This window comes from Theropithecus gelada, chromosome X (genome assembly GCF_003255815.1).
Source record: "Theropithecus gelada isolate Dixy chromosome X, Tgel_1.0, whole genome shotgun sequence".
In the NCBI taxonomy this organism is placed as follows: Eukaryota; Metazoa; Chordata; class Mammalia; order Primates; family Cercopithecidae; genus Theropithecus; species Theropithecus gelada.
The window spans coordinates 60,358,305-60,381,898 of record NC_037689.1 but is presented as its reverse complement, the minus strand read 5'-3'; the positions used below and the strand labels follow the sequence as shown (position 1 = coordinate 60,381,898).

General features: G+C 35.2%; 1 protein-coding gene across 5 annotated transcripts in view; it reads left to right on the top strand.

Moving 5' to 3' along the window:
* Nucleotides 1-13,892, top strand: part of FAM133A (family with sequence similarity 133 member A) — a 38,543-nt gene extending 24,651 nt beyond the window's left edge. For 3 of the 5 annotated variants that reach the window (XM_025373223.1, XM_025373221.1, XM_025373224.1), the window contains 2 exons: nucleotides 108-197; nucleotides 10,936-13,892. In XM_025373223.1, the coding sequence (XP_025229008.1) occupies nucleotides 11,039-11,785 (747 nt within the window). In that variant the 5' untranslated portion in view covers nucleotides 108-197; nucleotides 10,936-11,038 and the 3' untranslated portion in view covers nucleotides 11,786-13,892. The remainder of the gene's footprint in view (nucleotides 1-107; nucleotides 198-10,935) is intronic. The other 2 variants (XM_025373222.1, XM_025373225.1) reach the window with 2 other exon arrangements.
* Nucleotides 13,893-23,594: the final 9,702 nt, after the last annotated feature.

Sequence of the window (23,594 nt, the reverse complement as noted above, 5' to 3'; positions counted from 1 at the left end):
ATTTTTCGTTACTCTAAGTTTTAGTTCTGTAACCTAAAATTTACTGCCATGTTAGTGCAATAACTTTGACAAACATTATCTTATTTCTCATTTCTCTGTGGTAAAAGTGGAAGAACCTGAAAAGGAACTTAGAAAGAAGCAGCTGGGAAAGGTGAGAGGAAAACCTAGAGTGTGTGTTATCCTGGAAGCCAATTGAGGTAAGTGTTTCAAGAAACAGGGAGTGATCCACTCTGTGAAATTACGCTAATCCATGAGGTTAAAATGAAGAATAATCATTGATCATGAGATTTAGTGACATGGAGGTCATTCATAACCTAGACAGGAAAAATTCCCATGGAGTGGTTGAGGTGAAAGTTGCATTGCTATGAATTCAAGAGAAACTGAGAAGAAAGGAGTTGAAAACTTTTTGTAAGTAGCTCTTTCCAGGAGTTTTGCTAAAACAGTAAGCAGAGAAATGGAGCAACAGATTTTAGAGGAAATGAGGTTAATACAGGTGGTTTCTTTTGGTTTATAAATGAGATAAATAATAGCATGTATATTTGCTTATTTTTTTGAGAGCTTCAGTGGTGAACTCTCAAGACATTAATCCTTTCCTCATAGAATCCATTATCTAGTTGGGGGAAATTATATTAAACAAATGATTACACAAATAATTAGAGTATAATTACCACACCTAACTTTTTCAAGGACATCAAGAAAGACTTCCCTATGTAAATGATACTAAGGTTGCACTTAGGGAGGGAATAGTACTTGAAAAGGTCTTGGGCAGAGGGAATATGGCCTATCAGGGATACTGACAGAAAGAAGCTACTGAGCTTGAAGTACAGACAGAGGGGAGAATGAATTTGGCAGAAGATAAAGAGGAAGAGTTAGTCAGTGGCTAAATTATTTAGGTTAGAGTTCATAGATTTAGTTAAGGTCTTTGGTTATTATGCCACGTACCTTAGGGATTCTTGACTTTTATGTGTTTGGCGTAACAAAAGTAAACTAGCCAAAACTGAAAGGTAAAAGATGGGACAGAGAAAGCAGAAAGGAAAGGTGAATTGCATTACCACTATTCATACTGCCACACACATGACATTAGGCCAAGTCTATCTGTAGTTTCATCATCAATTATTTTTTCTAATAAATACTAAATGTATTCAGTATTCACAGCATTGAGATATTTCTGTCTAACTGATCAAATCATATAGTAAGCAGGTCCAATTTGTTTGTTAATATGACCAGTAACAACAGATTGTCATTCCCTACCTAATATCTTCCAGTGACTTTCTTTTAATCTCTTAAAAATAATATATTTTCCAACTTTTTCTTATGCAATTTTTAAGCACTTGGAAAACCTGAAGACTAACACCTATATACCCATAATGTAGAGTCAAGAACTTTTATCATTTTGTTCTATTTGCTTTCTCCGTTTTGCTGCATAATTTGAAAGTAAGTTACAGACCTCATGATGCTTCATATGCACATATTGCAGCATATTTTGCCTAAAAATAAAACCTTTCTCTGTAATCTCAGTATTATCATATTTAAGCTACTTAAAGTATTTTCCTATCATCTAATGCCTAATCAGTATTAGATATCTTTGATGCCTGCACCCAGTTTTTAAGTTTCGTTGGAGTTTTTATACCATGAGAATTATTTATTTTAGGTGTACAGTTTGATGATTTACTGCAAATTTACAAAAGTTGTACAGCCATCATCTTAATCTGAGAACATTTCATCATTCTAGAAAGAAGTCTCTGATACATGTTTTTTTTTAATTGAACTAGGATTAAATAACGGTTATATCTCTTTAAAGTTTTTTTCCTAAAATAATTTTTCTTTTATTCCATGAAATTGATTTTTAGAAGAAATCAGCTGTTTGTTTTATGGAATCTTCTACATTCAAGATTTATCTGCCTGTTTTCTCATTATGTCACTTAACTTTTTCCTCTATCCATCTCCCAACTGCCACTCCCAGTATTTTCTATTAAAGTCCTGGTTAGACTCATTCTGATATATTTGGAATAAAACCCAAATTTGCTAATTATTTTCCTCCTCTAAAAAGTAAACCCCATAAAGCCTTCTCTAATACCAGTGTGTGGTTCACAGTAGGATCTCAGTAAAAATTTGTTGAGTGAATGAATGAATCACCTACATTCAGATTATATATTTTTGCCATCCAGTTTCAACCTCAGCTTAAGACATTTTTCCATTTTAAATTTTCTCCCTCTGAGGATGAATACTGAGTGATCCCTCCACTTGGTTTTTCAAATCATGCCAGTTATGGAAATGTAGTCCTTTTTGATTCCAGTATGATAATGATAATATCAATTAGCACAGTTTTTGATGCTTCTGACCATTCCATGCTATTATTTTCAGTAGCCATCTATAATTTAGTTATGTTAACAAATGTACTCTGGCCTTTGGATTTTAAGGACATGTACATATATATAGACATTTCTAATGTGAGAAAATCTAAAACTCATATAAGTATATCCAGCTTCAATAAATAACTGTATTACTTTTGGCTGTTTCTCAGCCAGTATATTTGCATCAAATTCTCTATTCTGTTTTCAGAAATACATTAAAAAATTTATGTGGGAGTGGCAGTTTGCAGAAGGCACTGATACATGTAAAACCAAGTAATGCTATTTAAAGCCATGCACAAATAGATATGTTTTGAATTATGTTCACTGGGAAAAATAGTAAAGAACTCCCCTGGTATTTTGCTTCCTATGCTTAAGGCCTTATCTTTGATAATTTGTTAGATGAGATGACAAATGTATCTTGGCACTAGATGCTAGGGAATCGTTGACATATTTTAGATTGCAAATCAGTTTGTATGCACAGTGCATTGCCTCAAAGGGTGTATTATGGTCCTCTACTATAAAATATATTGCTTTAGTTTAAAACTAAAATGTAGATGAAATTATAAGAAATAAATGGAAAATCCAGTTTGATCTCACCATGAAAGTTTGAAATAATTTTTCATTTGCATACTGGTCAAATCAAAATAAAATTGATTTTAGGTGTTCAGTGCTGAACAACATTAGCTTAATAAGATTGTAATTTGAAGAACCTTGTCAAGGATTTCTACAAAACTTACAAGACATTTGTTAAATAGGAGCGAGGACAATGGGCAGAGAACATAGGGCAAACCTTATTTGTTTGGGGTGTATTTTTATATGAGTAGTCATATCACACAGATGGAAAGAAACTAGTATTTTATTAGATTTGTTTCATGTAAGGTGACCCGTGGAATAGAGGGGCTGGAATTTTCAGCGCTCTAGGACATTTTGGTTACTTCATGTATAGTCATGTCCCACTATATCTGAACATAGTGCTCTAGAGCAAAATCTGTTGTCACGAAAGAATCAAGAAAGTTGCTAGTGAGTATCCAAAACATGAAATGCATTTTCAAAACAAGTACCTTCTTGGAAAATGCATAATTGAATTTGGTATTTATGTATATAATGGTTTTCTACAGAGGATTTCCTAAAGCATTGACACTGGAACTATAGAAACTGTTGTTATTTAGTTCATGACTTCTTGACTAGGGTAAAGTGCTAAAGGGACAAAGCTTGTGAATTTACTTTCTCTGACGACCTTTACTCTTTTTATTAGACTATACTCTTAGACTTTCAAATAATTTCAGAAGTATATACAGGACAGATCCATTCCTGCTACTTGAGAAATAAATGGACTTTGTCGATGGTAACTCAGTCATATCACCTAGATGTCCGTTATAGTCAACACAGTATTCTATATATCATCTTTAAATAATTCCTGTCTGGTGCCAAGTACTTAATTTAAACTTAATATGTGATTGAATGAATTGAAAACATTTTATATATTTTGTAGCTCTGTCCATTGAGAAGGCCTAGAAGAAACAATACCCAATAGCAATGAGCACACCCAGTGCCAAGGTCTTGTTTCCTATTATAGTTCTACAGTAAAAGGAACCTGGGCTCTGTAGAAATGGCTGATTCTAGGGCTAATGCAAGGGTTATACAAAATTATACTGGAGCATCTTGTAAGAGCCAGCAAGTAAGGGAGTACTTAAGAAACAAAATGAGGGAGTTAATGGCAGAGGGACACAGGAGCTAACTAAAAGAGCTTTCCATGGCCAAAGCTGGAATAGTTTAAGCAACAAAATAAAATTGTATTGAAATATTACCCAAAGTATAAAATTAATAATGACGAATCCATACTCGTATAAATAAGTGACTTAACACATGGGGATGAATGGAAAAATCTCCTGTAACAGATGAGTTCCAGAAAATTTATGTGGGCATATCGCCATCAAGAAGTTGGAACGTAACTTCCCATTCTGTAAGTGTGGGCTGCACATAGTGACTTTTTTTCCAAAGAGTACAGTATGGAAATGGGAGGAGAATAATCTTAGAGTGGAGAAAGCTGATAAATACTACTTTGGTCAGGTGATCAAGGTTAGTAACCTTAGTGATAAGTTAGTAGTACATACCCTTAATATGATGTGATGAGAATGGTACTTTGCCTTTGTGTTATTTCTCCCAAAAACTTACAATCTAAGTATAGCTATGATAAAAAAAAATACTAGACAAACCCAAATTGAAAAGCATTCTAGGCTAGGCACTGTGGCTCACGCCTGTAATCCCAGCATTTTGGAAGGCCAAGGCAGGTGGATCACTTGAGTCCAGGAGTTCGCGATCAGCCTTGGTGACATGGTGAAGCCCTGTCTCTACAAAAAAATACAAAAATTAGCCAGATGTGGTTGCACGTGCCTATAGTCTCAGCTACTCAGGAGGCTGATGCAACAGAATCGCTTGAGCCTAGGAGGCAGAGGTTTCAGTGAGCCGAAATGGTGTCACTGCACTCCAGCCTGGGCAACAGAGTGAGATCCTGTCTCAAAGATAAAATAAAATAAATATAAAATAAACACTCTATAAAATAAATATCTGATGATTACTCCTCAAGACAGTAACAGTCATCAAAAACAAATTCCTCTGCCACAGTTCAGAGGAGTCTAGGAGACACGATGCCTACTTGTAATATGGCATCTTAGATGGATTCCTGGGACAGTAAAAGGACTTAGCTGAAAACTAAGGAACTTTGAATAAGTATGGACTTTAGTTAACAATAGTGTGTCAGTATTGGTTCATTAGTTGTGGTAGATGTTCCATATCAATGTAAGATATTAATGGTAAGAGAAACTAGATGCAGGGGATACAGGAATTCTCTGTACAATATTTGCAAATTTTCTGTAAACCTAAAACTATTTTAAATAAAAAGCATGTTTAAAAATACATATCACTTGATTGGCATAAAAGCTAAACAATAGTGATGATGTGTTTTTCTGAACACAAAATTCAAAATGTCTTACTATATTAAGGTAAATGAGAGGGTGAAGTGCTCATTTCTTCAAAACAAACATTTGACAAAAATTTATACTTGGAGCTTCTACCCTCTCACATCATGCTTTTCTATCTTATCACTTCCATCTACAATATTTTGTTGCTTCTATAAGCTTTCAGATATCATCCTTAAGATGGCAGAGATTGACTGTTTGTCACTTGACAGTTCTGTAGAGGGAAGAAAGAGGAAGACATATTTTAAATTCTCACATTTTCCTTAGAATGACTAATGCTCCATGACAGAACTATGCTGGAGGGAATATACATGAGAAGAATTGTTTCCACACTGCACAGTTTTCTACCATGTTGATTCCAGTCAGGATAAGAGTGATAATTTCTGCTTCAGAACAGTCATGTTGACAACTAGAATAGGATGTGCTCATGCTTGGCTTTTATTTAGGAAAAAAAAGATATTATATTACACACCATTGCTAGAGCTATATATTTCATGGAAATTATGATATATGATTAAATTTTCCAAAAACCCTCTTTATTTTTCATTTATCCTGTGACTTAGATTGCACTATTGTTATTTTCTATATTATCATCCAATGTGAAATGGCCAAACATATTGTGGTAATTAAAGATATTGTTATATGTGAAGATTATTGTCATTTTATAATTTGACAGACCCATGCCTATCTTAAATCCTTTCAGAAACTTTCTAAGATACATTTGTTTCAGCAGCATGGTAACTTACATGAGCTAGTGTGAACAAAGAACATTAAGGATTTTTTAAATAGGAGCCTCATCCAAATGCCCAGATATTTGCAGAAGAGTTGAATGTTTCAGATTAAGGCTTAGAGGAATTGCCAGCTACTTTGAAAAAGATGTTTCAACTCAAATTTATGTATCTGTGAAAATTTATCTACAATTTTGCATCTCAGTGAAAATTCATTGGAATTATTTGTAATCTTTAAATGATGTAGAGGTGGCCTTTAAAATAACTAGTTTTAGTGATATTTGTGGTAGAAACTACATTGTGAAACATTAAAATATCTTTTCTGTGAGCTTACATTTATATTGACATTTACCTAAGTATGTTTCATAACAGATGGTATAATCATTTTCAAAAAGGAGAAATTGAGATGATTACTAGTTTACAAAAGTAATATGAATATTTTGCACTGTATTCAGCTTGTCCTTTGTACCTCAAGGCCTTAGCATCTGATATTCCTTCTGCTTGGGGCATTGAATCAATTTTGGCTCTTTTATTACTCCCATCCTGTTTAACTGCTTTTTCTGGCTAGCTCTGGTTTATGCCACAGGTCTCAGATGATATGTCAGTAATTCAGACTTGACCTTCCCTTCTGAATTATGTCTCTGTTTCTTTCATAGCATCCTGTACTTTTCCTTCATCTCCCCAATCATGATTATGATTATATACTCATTTGTTTCATATTTGTGTAATAACTATTACCTTTACTAAACTGTAATATCCATTGCATAGTATATGGCACATAATATATGATCAAAAGGGAATTGTAAGAATCAATGAACAAAAATTATTATAATATCCAGATTACTAGCATGATTGTCACAATTTACATCTAACCTTTATAGGATTTTACCATATTTCATGAAAATAAGTAGACGTACAGAAAATCAAGTTACTCTTGTTCTATAATAGAAATAGAGAAGGTAAGCCACAATGCTTTTAAAACAGAGTATTTGAGCAAGAGACTTTGTTGGTGTTACTTTTTCTCTTTTCTCAATATGATTTATCCTCTAGGAAAGGATCATACAGATTCTTCAGTTCAGAATAACTCCAGCAACACTTACATGGTGACAACACCCTCTCCCATTCTCTGCTGTTACTCCAAATTTTAATTACTGGTCTCAAAACTCCTATCCTGTCTTAATCTTAGCAGACAGACGACCTTGGCACCTACCACTGAATGAAAATGAAGGCTATTATGTGAGAAATACTTCATCTTTCTCCCTTTTACCTCCTACCGCCCTCCAAAAAATCCTGCATCCATTCCCTGTCTTTATTCTTTGCCTCTGCTCTTGGGAAAAGAAATTCTTTCTACCTCCGAGTTTAATTTCATTCCTTTCTGTTTTCTCTGTGATATTGCCACATTAGCTATTTCTTCTCTTACCTATGTTTTTAAAACATGTTTTCTTTGTACTTTATCCTTCTAGATGCCCTCTGAATATGCTCAAGTTTCTTCATGTAAAAAAAAAAAAAAAAAAAAAACCATAAAAGAATTGTAACTCCACATCTTTCATGGTTGCCTTCTTATCTCTTTACTTTCCATATCGACTCTATCTATGTACTCTAGGTCTCTACATTCTCCTTTCAATTCAATCTTTTAACCCACTGTCACCTGGCTTCTGCCTTTACCTCTTAGTTGAGATTGCATTAACAAAGGTTACTAATGACTTCTTAATAGCTAAGTATAATGGACATTTTCAGATCTGAATTTGACTGATCTGCTGCATTTAATACTGTTGTCTGTAACATCTTTTCTATTTTTATGAATTTTTCAAAGGTAAGGATACTTGCTTTTTGTAGAAAATTTAAACATTACAGAGTCATAAGGATTCTTACGCTTACCTTGAAACTTTATTCTCCCTGAGTTTCTGTGACTCTTTTCTAATACTGGTCCTGCTCTTACCACTCTGGCTAATTTCTTAGCGTATACTTTGTAGGTTTTTCATTCACTGCCAACCCCTTGCATGTTGGTGTTCAATTGGATCCAGTGCTCAAACATTTTTCATTTGAAATTTCCCTGCAAAGTAATTTAGTTTTCTATCGTGACCCTAGCTATCACTCAGTGACTGCCAGCTCAGTATCTCTAACTAAGATCACTTTCCAAAGGGCCAATACCCACACATCCTCTTTTTTACATGCATAATTATTCATAAATCTCAGAGACACTTCAAACTTCAGGAGTCCAAAATGGAAACTACAACCATTTCTTGAAGTCTGTGCCATTTTCTCTATTACCTAGTCATTGTCATTGCCTTTGGTCTAATGTGTCAAGCCAGAGCCTTACCCCAGATTCCTTTCTCTTTTTCACCCTTTGTATCCAATTTTTCACAATAGAATCTTCTCAACATATCTCATATATTTCTCAGTATTATCATTCACAGCGTCGCTGTTTGAGTTCAGATTCTTTCATTTCTTGTCTACATGAAAACTTAAGTGATCTCATTGCCTTCTGTCTTAACCTGACTTCAGTCCATCTTTTACTCTGTAAATAATTGTCCTTAAACACTCAAATATGACCATATCATTCTTCTGCTTAAAATAATGTCTCCCCATTAGCTTCACTGTAAATCCCACAGGAGAGATTCCAACCTCCTTAGCATACCACCCAAAGCGTTTGTTAACTGGCCTTTGCCTATCTTTCTAGCTGATGTCAGGACTAGGTCTCAAGGAACTGAAATTAGAATGGATTATTCTATTGTGTCAAGTAACAGAAAGAAGCTGCCAGTTGAATATGAACTGAAGTATTTAAGATTTTCAGATGGTCAAATCAGAGACACGATGATATTTGAGAGTCAAAATGAAAATTACAGAAAGACCTAAAAGGGCTGCCTATAACTAAAGAGGAAGGAGCATAAGATCAAGAATACAGAAAATAAGATGTTGGAAACTATCATCAAGAGTCACTGAAATGTCTATAGCATTGAGCTTATGATGGATCGGTATGCTAGGTTGACTTAAAGGTTCACATTTAAGATGGAGACTGATAGAAAAATCTGTGATATGTCTGATCATCTTTCTCTTCTATATAAAAGACTTTATTGGCTCCCTATCAACTATAGGACAAAATCCAAGATTTTCAAATGACCTAAGAGGGCCTCCATATTTAGGCTTCTTTTTATCTCTGCAAACTTACCTCCTTCCCCCTGCCCTCTTGATCTTTAGGTTCCATCAACACTAAATATCTGCTGCTCTTTTCTCATGATTCTTCTGCCAAGATTGTCCTTAATTTCCTCATTTTCTGGGTAAACGCCTGTTCATTCTTTAAGACCCTAAACAGACATCACCACCTCTAGAACGCTCCCCCTGAATCTTCCTCACTCCCAGAGTTACTCATCCATCCATCCATGCATTTATTTGTTTGTTTATTATTGAGAAAATATTTATTGAGTGCTTAATATGGGCCAGATTCTATGTCATGTAATGGGAACACCATGGTGAATAAGATAGGCCACACATGACCTTTAGCAGTGGTTACACGTATAACAGAATAATCAGAAATAAAATAATTACCAATTTCATAAATGTTTTGAATGAAAGAAACAATGAACTATCATACAGAAAAATGAAGATGAGTGTTAGACAGAGAGGCAAACCACTTTAGTATAAGGTTAAGCCATAAAAAGTTGTTGCTCTTTAAACTGTTTGTGTCCCATAAAATAGTTTTACATAGTTTAACCTAATAGTTGACTTTCTGAGGAATTGACATTTAAGCTGAAACCTGAAGGATGAGGTGGAATTGGCCATGCTGGCTAAGCCTATAATTCAGCATGTTTCAGGAACCCAATGAAAAGAATTGAGAAAAAGAGTGAGTGAAACAAGACAAAAGTAAGAGACAGAAGTAGGGCACATCATGTAGGACTTTATGGGAGATTGGATTTGATTTTCATTAAAATGTAAAGCCACTGGAGTTTTTTAAGATCCCTCTGTTTACAGTGTGGGACTAGAATAAAAGGGAGTAAGGGTGAAAAAATGCTATTAAGAGGTTGATGTAAGGAGAAAATTTGGTGTTGCCTTATTTGTGCAGAGTTTGGAGTCAGACTGCCTTCGGTTAAATCCTGGATATGCCATTTATTAGCCATGTTACTTCATGTTCAAATTTTGAGTTTTACTCGAATTCTCTAAACCTCGGTTTATCTATCTGTGAAACAGAGACAATGATAGGACCAACTTCATAGGTTTGGCCTTGAGATTGAATGAGATAATCCATTGCAAACACTAAGCAGTCCTTGATGGAGAATAAACACTAACTAGGTACTAGAGATTAATAGCCCAAGTGAGAGATGATAATGGCCTGGACTAAGTTGACAGTATATTTGGAGACAAGTGAATGGATATGAAGCCTATTGTGGAGGTTTAAATATCTGGGTTTAGTAATGTATTGGATTTGACAGTTGAGGGAAGGATTTTTCAATTATGACTCCTGGACTTCTGTCAAAAGGAGTGGAGAGGGTTGTGTTGCACTTTCCTGAATTGGCAAAGGTCTGTGTGGTACAGATTTTAGTTATATGAATTTCTCTATGAATACTATATAAAGCAGGAATGAAATAAAGGAAAAAGGTAAGTATCATACAATGTGAGAGAAAATGGCTGTTAAATATTTTAAGGGTCTGTCAGAATCTTACATGAGGTACATGAAACACTTTTAGTTTATATTATGTTTATACCACAGTGTCTGTAATATGTAAAATTTTTAAATGTATATATTGTTTGTTCCCATGGTATAAGATTTTGGAAATTTCTACTGTACTATGTGATAGGCAGTGAACAATTAAGCTTATATGTTTCTTTTGTCTTTATATTAAAGTTGATTTGTAATCATTCCATCTGCTTCTCTTACAGAGTGGAGCTTGCTTAATATTTCTCTAGATAAAGAATTTAAGGAGAGCATCTATCTTTGTTCTCTTTGGCAACTGAGAGTCTGCCCTTGGAAACATCAGGCATCATGGGGAAGCGGGATAATCGGGTAGCCTATATGAATCCTATCGCAATGGCCAGATGGAGAGGCCCAACTCAATCTGTGGGCCCAACAATCCAAGATTATCTAAATCGACCCAGGCCCACCTGGGAAGAAGTAAAGAAACAATTAGAAAATAAAAAAACAGGCTCAAAAGCATTAGCTGAATTTGAAGAAAAAATGAATGAAAATTGGAAGAAAGAACTTGAAAAAAGCAGAGAGAAATTATTAAGTGGAAATGAGAGCTCATCTAAAAAAAGAGAAAAAAAGAGAAAGAAAAAGAAGAAATCTTGTCGGTCTTCATCTTCTTCGTCAAGCTCTGATTCTTCAAGCAGTTCTTCAGATTCTGAGGATGAGGAAAAGAAACAAGGAAAAAGAAGAAAGAAAAAGAAGAACCGTTCATACAAATCATCCCAAAGCTCTACGTACGAATCAGAATCAGAGAGCAAGGAGTCTGTAAAAAAGAAAAAGAAGTCAAAGGATGAAACCGAGAAGGAAAAGGATATAAGAAGCCTCAGCAAGAAGAGAAAGAAAAGTTATCCTGAAGATAAACCTTTATCATCTGAGTCCTCATCTGAATCAGATTATGAAGAGGATGTGCAAGCAAAAAAGAAGAGACGGTGTGAAGAGCGAGAACAAGCAAAGGAAAAAGTAAAGAAGAAGAAGAAGAAACAGCACAAGAAACGTAGTAAGAAGAAGAAAAAGAAGTCTGGATCAAGTCACAAGTCAAGATAACATCAAGAAAAAAAGCAAGAATGAGTTTGCCGAGTTTCCCTGTGTTAGTAGAATTATTTCTGGACTTTGAGTTGCCTATCAAATCCCACTGTGCCAGAAAGGGGCATAATGGCTGCTGGCAACTTAAATATACATTTTTCTTTGTTTGCTTGTCCTTCCTTCCAATGGTTAATTCCTCTGAGAGCTAAAATTCTGTTGTCATACCAGTGAATAAAATGTTTGAAATTAAAGTAAAATGTGTTAGATAATGAATAACTTTGACAAAAAAAAAAGTGTATCTAAGGTTAAATGTATTTAATTTGAATACATCTTTGAAATATCATCATAAGTGAAATATAAACGTAATTTCCAGACAATTGTAGTTGGTGTTTTTGATGCAAGGACTTAATATTGATGTCTCAAATTCCTTGCTTTTGTAGATAAGTTTAGTTCATTTTACTTTTTTCTTTTATGAATCTTTGTTTACATGGGGAAAGAGCATGTGGGGTGGGAAGGGCAAGTGTTTGCTAATCACTGTGGCTAGCTGAATAGTGTGCCTTTGACTCTTACACATCCTATTTTTGCCAGAGCAGCAGCCATCCTTTTCTTACTTTATGAAATTCTGGGGTGTTGTATGCTGCTTCAAGTGAACAAGAAGGACAGAAGTTTACAGCATAAGTAAGCCCCCATATCTATGAAATTTACCTCTTCTTCAGCACTGTTTACTATACAGTACTGAATAATATTTAGTATTACAATATTACATGATTTGAAATAACTTTATACCCATTTTGTATGGGAATCATTCTAAACAGACCCTGATGTTTTTTGATTAAGAAATATTCTGAAAATTTTTTTGCATGTTTTATACTGTTAAGTTTTAATTATCTGACCATATTCTATATAACTGGTGATCCTTTTTTAAGATATGATTTATGCTTAGGATATAAGTTTCAAGTTTGTAGTTTCTTAACCTTGCTATATTAATTTCATTACTGTATTTAATTGCACCCTTGCCAAAATATTTAGCATGTGAGAAGGTTTTTTTAAAAAAAATATGTAATGCCTTCATATTGAAGCTGGTTACTGTACGCAAGTTGAGTGCCAGACCTCTAGTACGCCGTGTGTTACATGAAACTACTGCCAAAATCTTAGTAAGATTGTTGTTGAAAAGATTGTTGTCTTAAGCATTAATATTGAATTTATATAGAAGTTAAATGTAGGTGATAATGACATCATTGATCTTCCTGTGTCCATATTTTACTACAATTTGGTGCCTTGTATCTGTTGCTGATTCACTTTTACCACTAGTGTAAAAATAAGTGAAAAAATATTTTTACTTTACATTTTTATATATCAGAGTAACATAAATTATAAATTTGTGTCTCAAAAACCACCTGTGATGGAGGATGTGCTAATTGTAATGTCATAGGTACAAAGTATTTTGGCATGATGAAAGGCTCAATAGCTATTGTTTTTAAATAGCAGATTTTATCTCAGCTACTTTCAATCACAAGTAAAATTATAAGGATAAAAAACATCTGCTACATAAATAACATGTTGGCTTGCCAAATTTTTTGCATTGGAAATACTGGAATTAATTTAATTAATGTTCTTGGAACATATAGTGATGCCATGTTAGATCACCTTGGAGCTTCATAACTTTGGCTTTTTCCTAAGAATATATGTTTATGCTGATAAAAACTATTACATTTATGGGATATTTTGTATCCATATAGAGTTTTTCAGAATTGTTCATTAAAATGCTTTTTATAAGCTTATATTATTTGTAGAATATGGCAAAAGCATTTACAGCTCATCGTATATCTATCTGCTCCCATTCACTTCCAAACCTCTTGTAGTTAGGCAATGCCATTTGACTACTTCAAGCAGAGGGATTGTAAACGGAAGTGATTTTCTATTTCTATTTTGGACTGTAAAAAGTTCTGCATGACCCTCCAGTTTTCTTTTGCCTGTCATGGTGACCTGAAAGCAAGATGTTCCAAATGGCATACTTACAAGACGGATGCAACCTGGATCCTTAGGTCGCTATTTAGAAGGGACCTGACTGGAGTGCTGATGGACTTGCAGTACATTTTTTAAATGTAAGAAATAAACTGTTATGTGTGAAACCACTGAGATTTGGGGTCTTTTTATTACTGCAGAATCACCTAACCTAATCTGACCAATAACACAGAACTCTAGAACATCTATTTCATTATTTACGTAAAATATCTCACCTCCTTGTATCACATTCTTCCGTAGTCTACAGATTGACTCAGAAGTGATATTTATGCCATAGTAGAAGGAAATACTCATTTTATTTGCATTGGTTTTTGTGTAATGATTGAGGGAGAGAGTGGTCTACCATATTTCATGCTTATCAGAAATGCTGCCTAGGAAATAAAACTACATTATTCTGTTGATTGCAGTAAAAAAGTTCCAGTAAAGTGTTTGAGAAGGAAATTTTAAAAGTACTTATGAGGACTTGATGAAGAAGAGGAATGGTATTTTTTATATTAATTATAGAACTTATGGCAGAGACAAGTGCTATAGAAATATGGAGGATAATAGACTGAATAGATTTAGTTGAACATTTAATATGTAGCCTCTAAATTAAGAGCAACATAATTTTGTCCCTATTTGAAAAGCACTAAAGTGGTTATTAGTGATCTGCCTTATGTGATTAGTAAGGAGTATAGCTTTAGCTATAACATTCAACTCGCTTTGGCTATGGAAAGGGCAGCAGTGAGAGAGTAAATAAGAAAGAAGATGGCAGATGGGAAAAATCGATACACTCTAGATTCGCAATTTAATTTTGATCACAAAAGGAATTTGAAACATCTCAGGCTTCAGATGAAGATTTAGATTCGAGATAAGGAAACAATAAAATTTAGAGTTCTTATTTTTTATCTTGTGACAACTCTCTTGATAATTATACATTTATTTTGAAGAAAAGTTTCATTTGACATTGTAACATTTCTGTAGTCATTTCTGTTTGGCCCTATTTATTTTACAAAAAAAGACATATTTAATCTGAGATGTAGGTTTGTAACTACATCATGTCTCATGAAAATATAGACAACCATTCAAAATCATCTACGTAATTTAATGTTGAACTGACTTTCTCATTCCTGCCTGAGCTGCAAACAAAGTGTGTTCTTTCATCATATGGCTCTAGCACTTTTTCTTGACTCTTCATGCCACTTAAGTTTAATTTGCTTTATATTATGTATTTTGTAGACTTATGGACTCTACGCGTTATGAGCCTCAGCTCTCAGCTCAGCACAAGGTTGAAATTTTCATTCTGCCATTTCTTGACATGTGACCCAAAATAAGTTATTTCACCACCTCCATGACACAATTTCTTCATATACAAAATCAGAGAAAATGGTATCTGTATTAAACCATTTTTGCGTTGCTATAAAGAAATACCCGAGGCTGGGTAATTTGTAAAGAAAAGAAGTTTAATTGATTCACGGTTCTACAGGCTGTACAACATGGCACCAACATCTGCTCAGCTTCCGGTGAAGGCTTCAGGAAGCTTACACTCATGGTTGACGGTGAAGCAGGAGTAGGCACCTTACATAGTGAGACAGGCAACAAGGGCAAGGGGAGAGGTCTCAGACTTTTAAACAACCAGATCTCTTGTGAACTAACTGAGTGAGAACTCACTTGTCACCTAGGAGATGGTACTAAACCATTCATGAAGGATCAACCCCCATGATTCAATCACCTCCCACTAGGCCCTACCTCTAATATTGGGAATCACTTTTCAGTATGAGATTTGGAGGGTACAGACATCTAAACCGCATCAGTACTTATATCTAGGATTGTTATGAAAATAAGATAAAATAACATTGAAAGTATTTAAACGGTCCTGGCACATAGTAAATGCTCAATAAATGTGTTTTTTTCATCCTCCACCTCCAATTATCATCATTATCACATACGACATAATAATGATGATTTCATTATTATGATATCACCACCTCCTATGCTGCATTTTAACTTTTTAAAAAGTAGCTCCTGCTTCATCTTTTATCTCTAACAATGATAATACATGGCATTTTGCATATGATGGGTGTCTCCTAATTTTCATTAAATTGAATTAGTTGATCAAGACTTGGGAGAAAGAAAACTCTGAATGAATGTAGTGTACTAGATGTTGTGTGTAAGCTCCTTGCCTTACGTTTTACAGCAGCTGAATTGAGATATAATTCATATACCATAAAATTCACCTCTTTAAAGTATACAATTCAATGGTTTTTAGTGTATTTACAAATAAATGGAGACATAATCAGACTTTATAAAAGACATACTAGGGCGATTAAACAGTCACTGCTCCTGCTTTATGGACATATATTTCTGGACCTAAACAAGAATTCCATATAACCACAATGTTAGAACATGTAAATCATCTCAAAAAGAAACTTTGTACCTTTTATCTTCCCTACTCCTACCCCACCCATTCTCTCAAGCCTTAAGCAACAACTGACATACTTTCTGACTCTGTATATTTCCCTCTTGTGGACATTTCATATAAATTGACTTATATAATTGTGGTCTTTTGTGACACTTCTTTCACTTGGTATATTTTCAATATTCATCCATTATTTGGTATGTATTAAGAGCATTTATATCAAGATAAAAAGAAAGAAAATCTAATGCAGTCCATAGAATTTCTGCTAGAACCAAGAGAAAAAAAAATCTTCCATATTTAAATATGCCAGACATCATTAATCCGACTTGCACTGATTTAAAAATACTGATTATACAGAAGGCTATTGAGAGTTTATACTTCTTGGATGTAAAAATATTCAAATATGAATTAATAGAGAAATTGGGTCAATTTTTATGATAGATACAGGTAACATTAACCCAGCATGAGTATGATTTGTGTTCAGAAACTTGGCAAGTTAAAATTGTTTTAAGGAGAGCACGGATATGCTTATTTTCCCTTCAATAAGCTACTACTCTGAATGATTTAGTCAAGAACTCTAGTGTTTTGAAATGTCTTTTCCCAGAAGCTGTTTACAAAGATCAAAGACACAGATTATCTCCCTTCAAAGAAGTCGTTGTAATCCTTTTTTCCTTTAGTGCCCCCAAATAGCTTTATTACTTAGTATCTCATTTTCAACCCATCCACCCACCGTCCCATCTTCATTCAATTACTTTAACTAAATTTGTTTTTAAGATGTGTCCCATTTACCCACTACTCAAACCTTCACAGGATTAATTTATCTAGACACTATTCAGATATAATACACAAGAATATATTTTCTCTATTGTAGTCTCTTTACTGTCATCAATATTTTACTAGTACAACAAACATAATATGAAGTAAAGAACCACAGCTAAGGCCCTATTACATCTATTACAAATGAACAGGGGGAAACCAGTGGATGAAATCCACGAGCTAGTGTAACTCAAAATTATCTTAATAATGTTCCAGTACATAAAAATAAGATAAAAATAGAGATAAATGTCAACCAAAAAAATGGAGACTTTACAAAAGACATACTATGGTCATTAAGCAGTTACTACTCCTGCTTGATGGACATGTATTTCTGGACCTAACCAAGAATCCTATATAAATAATTTCTATAAGTCCAATGGTCTTTTGTAATACCACATAGGTCTTTATCTATCATATTCTAGAAGTCATTGCAATCAATTAGCAGGACAAGATTTGATTATCCCCAATATATAACCATATATGCACATGTATAAACCCTTTAAAAAATTTCTTGTAAATATCTGTCATATACCTGCCCAGCCACTGATAGCAGGCTGTAGGCTGTACCAAGAGCATTCCCTGGGAGATTGCATCAATCAGAGATCCAATCATTTAACAGATGGCACACTCCAGATAATTTGAAAAGGGTTTATTTACAAAAGGGCTATTTACAAAGGTGTTGGTAGAGTATAGGAGAACCACAGGGCTAGTGCGGTAACCTTGAGGGTAGTAACAATGAGCTATCACTACTTTTAGACCCAAAGAGACTAAAACTGAGCTGTCATTTAAACAAATAAATACTCTGAGTTCACTTCCTTTCTTTCTTCTGATCTTTTGCCCTGCTTCCCCATTCGCTGATCCCAATTGGAAATCAGAAGTCATGGGATCTCATTGATGTTATCTATACAGGTCAGCCTCCTCAGGCACGGGGAAGGTGAAAGAAGGATAGAGAGTGGAGCTGGAGGGGCAAATGAAAGGTATACCCAGGACTGCACACCTTTTTTGCACTTCAGCATTCATTCTTGTCCTTCGACTGAGTGAACATTTTATGTCTCCAGCCAAGAAGTTTCATGAAGTCACACAAGTTTCATATCATCTCAAGGTGATGTCAGTTTGATCACACTGCAAGTAAAATATTAGCCACCACTGACATTATTCATTAAAATAGTGATGGGGTATGGGAAGGTGAGAGGAAAAGGAACATAAAACATAGTGCTACATCTTTCTCTTCTGTAACTGTTCATGAGGCTAAATTGGTTTCCATAGCTACCTTTCCTCTCCATTCCATGCTCCCCTTACCCGCTGCCAGCACCTGGATGGATGGGGTTCTTTACCTACTCAGGTATAACAAACCTTTATTCCTGATGGATCTGAGACTTTGTGGTCCTGCCTTTATTGGGTTGTTGCAGTTTTCAGTTGACAAGGACAATTGGACAAGGGAGTAAATAACAAGAGGTGCCCCAGTGGAGTACTTGGATTCTAAACATAATCCTCTTGCTGTCATTGCGTAGCGACAACCCAATTTTCCCCTAAAAATACAACCAATTACCTAGTCCGATACAGTGACTCCCTTCTCTGCTTGTTGGTTTAGTGGCATCAGGAGCTCAAAAAAAGGCCATGGGGGTAGTCTCAGCTTCCTACTCATCAAACACGTGATTTTTTTTCCTTTTTTTCTGGTAGAAATATTCTTCCATTTTTTACACTAGGATTTCCAAACATACCAAGACCAAGACAGTGAAAACGGAAAAAAAAAATGTTCAAGGAAATTATGAATTGTACTAGTAAGAGGATCCCCTCCTACCTACCTTTTAATTCTTTGTTATGAAAGAAATTGCACCACTTATTGGCCACATGGTTTAAGCCACACGTTGTATTGTTCAGCATAGCGTCCTAACCTTGCAGGTTTTTTTTTTTTTTTTTTTTTCCAATTTGGAATAACAAATTAATCTTTAGTAGGCTATATAAGACCAGTTTATTCTGTGGGTGTGAACTCATTACTATAAATGTGTCCTATGGTTAAAGACAATATTGTGTGGGATGCCACGGCAATGGATAAAGGCATTCTGTAAGTCCAAGAACAATTGTGCTGACCTATTGCAGCAAGGACAAAGTTTTCTCCTTAATAAGGGAAGGGGTCCAATATAATAAATCTGCCACATGCTAATGCACGGCAAATTATACCATAATAGGAGTTCAACATTGGCCTTTGCTATTAGCAGGTTGGGCAGTCAGAAGAGTTGGTAGCCAAGTTAGCTCTGGCAATGGAAAGACCATATTGCTGAGTCCATGTACACTTTGTATGTTAACCCATTGAATAAGCATCAAGGTAACTGGGGAAAGGTTGACTCATTGAAAGAACAGGTCATCTTGCCCAGCTGATTATTGAGAGCCTCCTCGGATATGGATACCCCCTGGCTGGCATTTGCATGGGCTATGAATGTGTTTACACTATTCTAAGAGGAACCATTCTAAGAGGTTCATCCAAGTACCTTCCCCCATTCCCATGACTTCTTTTTACTGATTTCCCAATTATGATCTTTCCAAATCCCTAACCAACCTGTTAGCCTTTGTTCATTAATTGATCTAAATCTATATGTCAAGCTATCTTTCCTTCCACTGATGTGTAAAACCACATATACTGCCAAATATTCTGCTAACTGGAAGGGTTTCCTTTCACCACTGTTTTTCACAACCATTTCTTCTTGGTCATATTGGCATAGCATGCATATCCATAGGTAAATCAAACCCACATTTTCTCCTCCTCTTTAACTACTCATGAGGAACTCCTCATGGGGTAATAGGTGTGGTTGAGGGCAAGTGGCAAAACAATATAATCAAGTAACATTAAAGCCTGAGATAATTGTCCATAATTTTAATATGCTATTTTTAGAGTAATTTTAGATTCACAGAAAAATTAACCAGAAAGTATATAGAGTTCTCATATACCTTTTTTCCTACACATATACAACCTCCTTCACTATCAATATTCCATACGAGAGTGGTACATTTGTTACAATTGATAATTCTTCATTGACAAACCATCATCACCCAAAATCCATAGTTTACATTAGGGTTCACTCTTGGTGTTGTACATTCTACTGATTGTGACAAATGTATAATGGCATGTATCCACCGTTATAATATCATACAGAATGGTTTCGTTGCCCTAAAAATTCTCTGTGTTCCATCTAATCATCCCTTGCCCCTCTGTAACCACTGACAACCACTGAAGTTTTTATTGTCCTCACAATCTTGCCTTTTCCATATATCATATTGTTGTAATCATATGGTAATGTAGCCTTTTTAGGTTGGCTTCTTTCACCTAGTAATATGGAGTTAACGTTCTTTTATATCTTTTCACAACTTGATAGCTCATTTCTTTAGAGCACAGAATAATATCCCCTTGTCTGGATGTACCACAGTTTATTTGTCTATTAACCTAATGAAGCGCATTTTGGTTGCTTCTAAGTTTTGGTAATTATTAATAAAGCTACTATAAACATCTGTATGCAAAGTTTTGTGTGGCTATCAGTTTTCAACTAATTTAGTTAAATACCAAGAAGTGCGATTGCTGGATCATCTGCTCATATATACCATTTCTATTTTATAATGAAAAGTTTCTGTGCACATCCAAATTCATGGTTATCTGAATCAGATATCACCAATTAATGATGAGCAATTCAGTCTTTTCTAGGGCCCATTCATAAAGCAGGAGCTGCTTTTCTAATGGAAATAGGGTAAGACTTTTCTCTTAAACCCAGCAATTCTGTGCTATTTTTGTCCAGTTGGAGTTACCAGAGATCACATACAACATCTCTTTCTGCCACAAAACTTTGCATACCTTCAGGACCTTTGGCTCATAAAGCCTTAATAGTCAAGCATGTTGCACTGCAGCCTGGAACTGAGGGAGAGCCCATTCTTTTCTAGCACTCACTTAAAATTAGAAGCTCTACAGATCACCAAATAGACTGTCAGAGCAGCATGCCAAGTGTATTATATGTTGCCTTCCAATTCAAAGAGGTCCGCCAAGCATTATGTCTCGTGTGTGTGTGTGTGTGTGTGTGTGTGTGTGTAGTGGGTGGCTAGGTGGTAAAAGGTAAAACAACTTGTCTCTCATTTTGAAAGAAATTTTCCCAATATACCCTAGACCACTGGACTCTTCCCTAATGTGGCAGGTCTTGAACTTCTGTGTAATTTATCTTCCACTCTCTGGCATTCACATGTCTTACTAAGGCATCTATGGCAGTGTTATTGAAAGTAATGGATTCATGTCGATTCATGAACTACTTGTCATTAGTCTACGGCAAGATAAATAAGAAAACTTATATTTTTAAACAATCATACAGAAATAATGACATACTTGTAATATCCAAGTACATAAATATTTTTCTAGTATTTTATTTTTATTATATTTTACAAACCAAATACCGCATGTTCTTACTTATAAGTGGGGGCTAAACACTGAATACACATGGACACAAAGATGAGAAGAATAGACACTGGGGACTGCTTGAAGGGTGAGGGTGGAAGGGGGCTGTAGGTTGGAAGGCTACTTATCAGGTACTATGCCCACCACCTTGGTGATGGGATCATTTGTACACCAAGCCTTAGTGTTATTTGATTTACCCATGTAACAAACTTGCACATGTCATGCAACCCTTGAATCCAAGATAAAAGTAGAAAAAAGTGTCAATCTTTGATGAAATTAAAAATAATTAAAATATTTCATTGAAAATTTTAAAAGATATTCTTTGCTAATGAAATTTGATAAGAACTGATCTATGGTGCTTGCCACTTCTGATCAGCAGGTTCAATTAACATAATTTAATCCAATTAACATCAATCTAATGGGCCAAAGTGATAATCTGTGGTATATCAAGATGATCAAAGTCTCTTTGGACTATATTTTGACCCAGAGCACCAGAGCTTTCAGTCCTGAGGTGATACAGTAAATAATATATTATTGCCTATTCCATGGAAATATACACTGTTTTTGATAGTCCTAACTGATTGGAAGGTTAAGGGAAAACATTCTACAGGTAAGTAGTTGCGTACTTGAATCCAGGAGCTGTGTTGATTTGCTTCAGTAAAGATTCCACATCTGAAATCATGCCTGTAATTGGCATCACATCCTGATTATTTGCAATAGTTTACTGTCATTTTCCATGATCCATCTGGCTTTTGCACCAGCCAAACAAGCATAATAAATGGAAATGTTACATGAATCATTTCCTCTTCATCTCTAAAGTCTGATGGTAGCACTAATCTGCAAATTCCTTCAGGGTTTTTGGTTATCTTGCGCTCCCCCTTCACATTTTCTACCATAATAGTCCTTACCCCATGAGAAAAGGAACCATTGTGGAGATCTTGCAAGTTACTTTTTATGCCTATTCCCACTATATACTCTGCAGCCAGTGAAATAACCATGGAATGATCCTACATTTCAAATGAATATATTGTAAAATAAAGCCAAGACTCCATCTATCATCTGATTTTACTAAGCCCGTACTTCTACCAGTGGAATACAGTGGCATTTTCAAGTATCTAGGCATCAACCCAAATTCCAGGTAAGTAAGTATTAATCCCCAGGAGCTAAGGCTATTTTTCATCCCTGAGGGCAGTTACTCAGACTAATGGCTGCAGGTTTCACAGGAGAAGAACTGAGGAAACGTTTATGGTATAAGTCTGTAATCATATTGCAGGATCCCTCCTCAAAAGTTCACAGTTTGCCCTCAATTGAAGGTCTTTGACCTGACTGACCCTGAGGAATTGGAGAAGAGCCCATGGATTCACACTGTGGTAGCTAAAATTAGGATTCTAATTGTTTTAGAATTTTCCACCTTTATTATCAACTAGCAACTTAGTAGGATACCAGTCTACTGAATTTCTAAGGACCCTGTGATCAAGTGGCCATTGCCACAGTTTGTTTTAGGTCGAAACACTCTGATTATCATTACAATCCCTGGCTTTTTGAGAAATTTCACAGAACTTGATAGTTAAATGCTGCTACTTCATCTCTACCACACCAGGATGCCATTATTTCCATTGACTTTAGGAAACCCAAATCCATCACATTTCATATTCTTCGCTGGTTTACAGAGTTCCGCCACTACAGAGTTAAGATTTTACATAATTGATGCACCAGTGTTTCCATTTCCCTGAGTTTTTGGACTTTTTCCTCTAGTGCAGTGGTTCTCAAACATCCGTGTGAATCAGGATCACCTGTAGGGTTTGTTAAACCACATATTACCGGGTGCTGCCTCCAGTGTTTCTGATTAAACAGTTCCAGCTACCCCGGAACTAATAATTTAGAATGATAACAAGTTCCCAGGTTAGGCTGACGATGATGGTCTAGGGACTAATTTTTGAAAATAATTGCTCCAGTGTATGCCAGGAAAATAGTAGCATTTTAACCTCATTAACTGTAGTCCATTATTTAATCCAGAATTTATCCAATCTAGCAGATTGTTATTAGGTAATCCAAGGTTCTTGAGCTGCCTTATCAGCTACTGTATCCTAGGTGAATATGCTCATGTCAATGCATTGAGTTCATTGAGTCTTAAATTTCACCTGCTTTGCTGAAACATTCTT